Source organism: Hydra vulgaris, chromosome 13 (genome assembly GCF_038396675.1).
Source record: "Hydra vulgaris chromosome 13, alternate assembly HydraT2T_AEP".
Taxonomy (NCBI): domain Eukaryota; kingdom Metazoa; phylum Cnidaria; class Hydrozoa; order Anthoathecata; family Hydridae; genus Hydra; species Hydra vulgaris.
Window position 1 is genome coordinate 27983148 of NC_088932.1, and position 4222 is coordinate 27987369.

Sequence of the window (4222 nt, forward strand, 5' to 3'; positions counted from 1 at the left end):
TGGCCGCATATTGTCGAGGGTATTCTTTTGCTCATCGCGTTAGTCGGCATTCTTCTACAAAATACTTTTGTATCCAGCTTATGCTTCTCATCAGTTGTCAAAACTGGATCGTAGTTTTACATTCTTGCTGTTGTAAAACTACGATTCAGTTTTGACAACTGATGAGAAGCATAAGCTGGATATTGATGAAAGCAATAAACAAAGAGCACAAAGGAGACGAAATGAAGAGCAGTCATTCGATCCCAACTTTTTGATGTCATCTTTTCATCAACGATTTGATCAAAAACAGAGTAACAGTCGCGGATGAAACAGCTGAAATTAAAGCTGCGCAAAAAAAACAAAAACGAGATATGTAGAAAACGAAAATTAAAGTGAATGTGCTTTTTTCAATAACACTTTAGCTTTAAACTAAAAATAATTTAAAGTTAAAGTGTAATTGAAAAACAACAAAATATTTAATTGGAAGTGTCGGAAGTTTTTACAAAAATGACTTGGTTTTTACACTTTTAAAAAAATCTCTGAAAAAGAAGTTGCAACTTTATAATATGCTCCAGGTTTGACTCTTAAGAATACAAACAACTTTTAACTCTTAAGAATACAAAAAAATTTTAAGTTTAATCCAATAATTTTAAAAAGCAAAAAGCAAGCTGAAATCATCATCAAATAAAGAGTTTGCAAATTTTTCGAATTTTTCGAATCATACTATATAAATATAGTAAGAACGCGAATGTTTGCAAAAACTAATGGAAAATCCAGTGGACTTACTAGTCATTTATCTATTTGCATTGGTGATAAAAATTAGCTGTTCTCTTGGCTTACCTTGACATTTTGAAAACATTCTTAGTATATCATAGATCGAATCTATTGGAATCTGAAACTATACTTTAGGGCTCAAGAATTAGCTGCATGAGCTCACAGAGACAGATAGGAAAATTTTTGAAAGAAAAGATTGTTTGTTGAACAATAACCATATAGACGCAAGACAAAAGCTGATTTGTAAAGCTCTTGGTAGCCTTGAACCAATCGATATTAAACTGCCAGAAAAAGCAATCTACATTTTTCTCAGTTTTTGGCCACCATCTTCAGATATTACACGATGGTGGTTGCCTTAGGTTATTATTCGACAGACGCTCACTTATATTCTTTTCCAACTAGAAAAACCCGTAAATGTTTCATGCAGCAAGTCTAACTTTTTTATGTTTTAATATAAAAAGTTTTCATTTGTCTAATGTGATTTAGCGTTTACTTTCAATTACTTGTTTCACAATGTTATATATATATATATATTTCGCAATTGTTTGTAATGGCTTTTTTTACTTTTATAAGTTAAACTTTTCGCTTTTATGGAACGTTAAATATTTTTTTAAGAACGATATTCTTAAAAAATTACTTAAGTTTTTTAGAAATTATATTTTAAATGTTTATAAAGTAAAGTATTGGCGTTAAATGTAAAATATAAAAAATACTTTATACTTTTATTTATCTTCGTTAAAGAAAAACAACACATGTAAAAAAAAGAGGTACCATTCTATTTCATTCAATTGTATTATTCATTTCTATAATAAACTAATTATTAAATGTTTTGCAAATTCTTGATTAACTATTTGAAATAATATCTCATTGCAAAGTTTCGCTATTTTGTGTTTTCTAGAGAAGTCTTAACTCCCTGAGATATTATGACTTGTTATGACCATTAAGTTCCAAGATTTTAATAGCGTTATGACCATTAAATTCCAAGATTTTAATTTCAAGAGATTATTGGAGTCTTTATTTACCCTTTTACCCCTAAATTCCTGGTAAATTAAACTCAAAAGGTTTAATTTTCCAGGATTTTAAAGTCTTAATTTCCTAAGTCTTGTTTTACCGCGTTGCGTCTGTTGCAATAATTGAAAAAAAATTGTTATACAAAATTAACAGCTAAATTTTGAGAACAGTATTTTGAGAGCTGAATAAACTGATTTAATCCCGAAAGTTCCCATATTTTTACGGTCCCAATAACCGGACAATAATGGTTAAATTTTTTTCCGCGTAAAGAAGCCGTTTCGGTCAATGTCAAAAAATATACAAATAACGTGTATAAATTATTTATGTAAATATTATGTACATTATAAATTATGTGTATAATATATGAGCCCCTGAGATGCATAGTGGTATAAGTCACTCATATCTAGTTTGGTATAAGTCTGACAAATATCACTATGGCTGTAAACAAAAACAGCTGTTTGGTGAGGAGCATAACAAAAAACAGTTTCAGCATCATTATTGAAATCATTAGACTTATACCACTCTGCCATGTAATAGAATAAACAAAATGCTAACCATTGGTGGCAATAACTCAAAATATTGAAAAAAGTGACTTATACTACTATGCATCTCATGAGCTAATATGTGTATAAATTATGTGTATAAATTATTTATGTAAGCATTATGTAAATTATAAATTATGTAATAAATTATTTATTTAATATTATTAAAATTATTATATTAATTATAATTATTAATTATTTAGTTTATATTATCTCTGGATGGTTATCACCATCCCTCTAAAAAATGAAGCGTTGATTTGATGTTGATCAACGTTGATTTTGCGTTGACATTAGGGTGAGTTTCCACTCATCCGTTTTATCACGGGAAAGGGAAAAGGATGGGAAAAAAACAGTATCTGTTCAGGACGGTTAGGATTTATTGATTTCCACTTATAAGTATCACTTTAACTTTCGTTTTTAAATAATGATAGTTAAATAATAAAAATGGCGGCGTTATCGATTCTTAGCAGGAAAATTTTATATTTGTTATTACTGTATTATTTAAAAATCAAAAGAAGGCAAAAGTATAAAAAAAGTATGTGGGTCAGAAAATTGTTTAGAGGAAGAAAAACAAAAGGAGCATTCAGTTTATTTATAACAGATATGCAGCTTTTTGATCACGAATACTTTTTTAAGTTTTTTAGAATGACACCTACAAAGTATGAACATTTGTTAAGCTTAATTGCACCAGCGATTACAAAATCTTCTCTCAGACGTGAAACAATTGGAGCTAGTGAAAGATTAAAGGTCACTTTGAGATACATTTTTGGAGGCACTTCACAAATAGATTTAGCTGGTATGTTTCGAATAAGTCCGACTTCCGTCGGAAGAATAATAAACGAAACCTGTATTGCTATATGGACTATTTTGCTGGCTAAAGAATATATTAGCTATCCAAGAAGCGAAGATGAATGGAAAGCTATAGCAAACGAGTTTGAGAAGAAATGGAACTTCTTCAATTGCATAGGGGCTATTGATGGGAAACATATTGTTATGCAAACCCCTTCAAGATCAGGGTCATTCTACTTTAATTACAAAAAATCTCACTCAATTGTTTTGATGGCTATTTGCAATGTAAACTATGAATTCACACTTATTGACATTGGTGATACTGGTAGAAACAGTGATAGTGTTGTATTCAAAAATAGTAAAATAGGAATTGCTTTTGAATCAAACTTATTGCATATCCCAGAACCTAAAAAACCAAATGGTTCAAATGTAAAACTGCCCTACGTTCTTATTGGAGATGAGGCATTTCCTCTCTATTTAATGAAACTATATCCTAAGGAAATATTGTCTTTAAAAAAAAGAATATATAATTATAGATTGTCACGTGCTCGTAGAATAATAGAAAATACTTTTGGGATTCTGGCAGCAAGATGCAGAATTTTTCGCAAACCAATTATTGCAAACGAAAAAACTGTAATTAATGTTACTAAAGCTGCAACTGCTCTGCATAACTACCTTATGCATGGTCGTCAGTTTGAACCTTTAAATCAATATTGCCCTTTAGGATTTGTGGATTGTGAAACATCCTCTGGTTTGCTAGCTGGAGAATGGCGAAGCAATGTTTCAGATTACCAAGGGATAACAACTTTACAAAAACAATTAGGCTCAAATAATTATTCTCGTGATGCAAAAGCAGTAAGAGAATTATTTCGAGACTTCTTTAATTCCTCAAGGTCAGGTTCCATGGCAATATGACATGGTTTCCCGTACTCAAAATACATATGATCAAGGATAAACTTGTCTTTCCTTTTTATATAATGCACACACACACACACACAAACACACACACATATATATACATAGAGTATATATATATATATATATATATATATATATATATATATATATATATATATATATATATATATATATATATATATATATATACATACATATATATATATATA

At 29.5% G+C, this 4222-nt stretch overlaps 1 protein-coding gene across 1 annotated transcript; it reads left to right on the forward strand.

The window, feature by feature from the left end:
* Positions 1-2951: 2951 nt before the first annotated feature.
* LOC136089774 (putative nuclease HARBI1) lies at positions 2952-4010 on the forward strand. Its single transcript, XM_065815861.1, has one exon. The coding sequence runs from the start codon at positions 2952-2954 to the stop codon at positions 4008-4010; it is 1059 nt and encodes a 352-aa protein (XP_065671933.1).
* The last annotated feature ends 212 nt before the right edge of the window (positions 4011-4222 follow it).

What these genes read in the sequence shown, in the direction of transcription:
- LOC136089774 (XM_065815861.1), top strand. Translation starts at nt 2,952, where the DNA reads ATGACACCTACAAAGTATGAACATTTGTTAAGCTTAATTGCACCAGCG.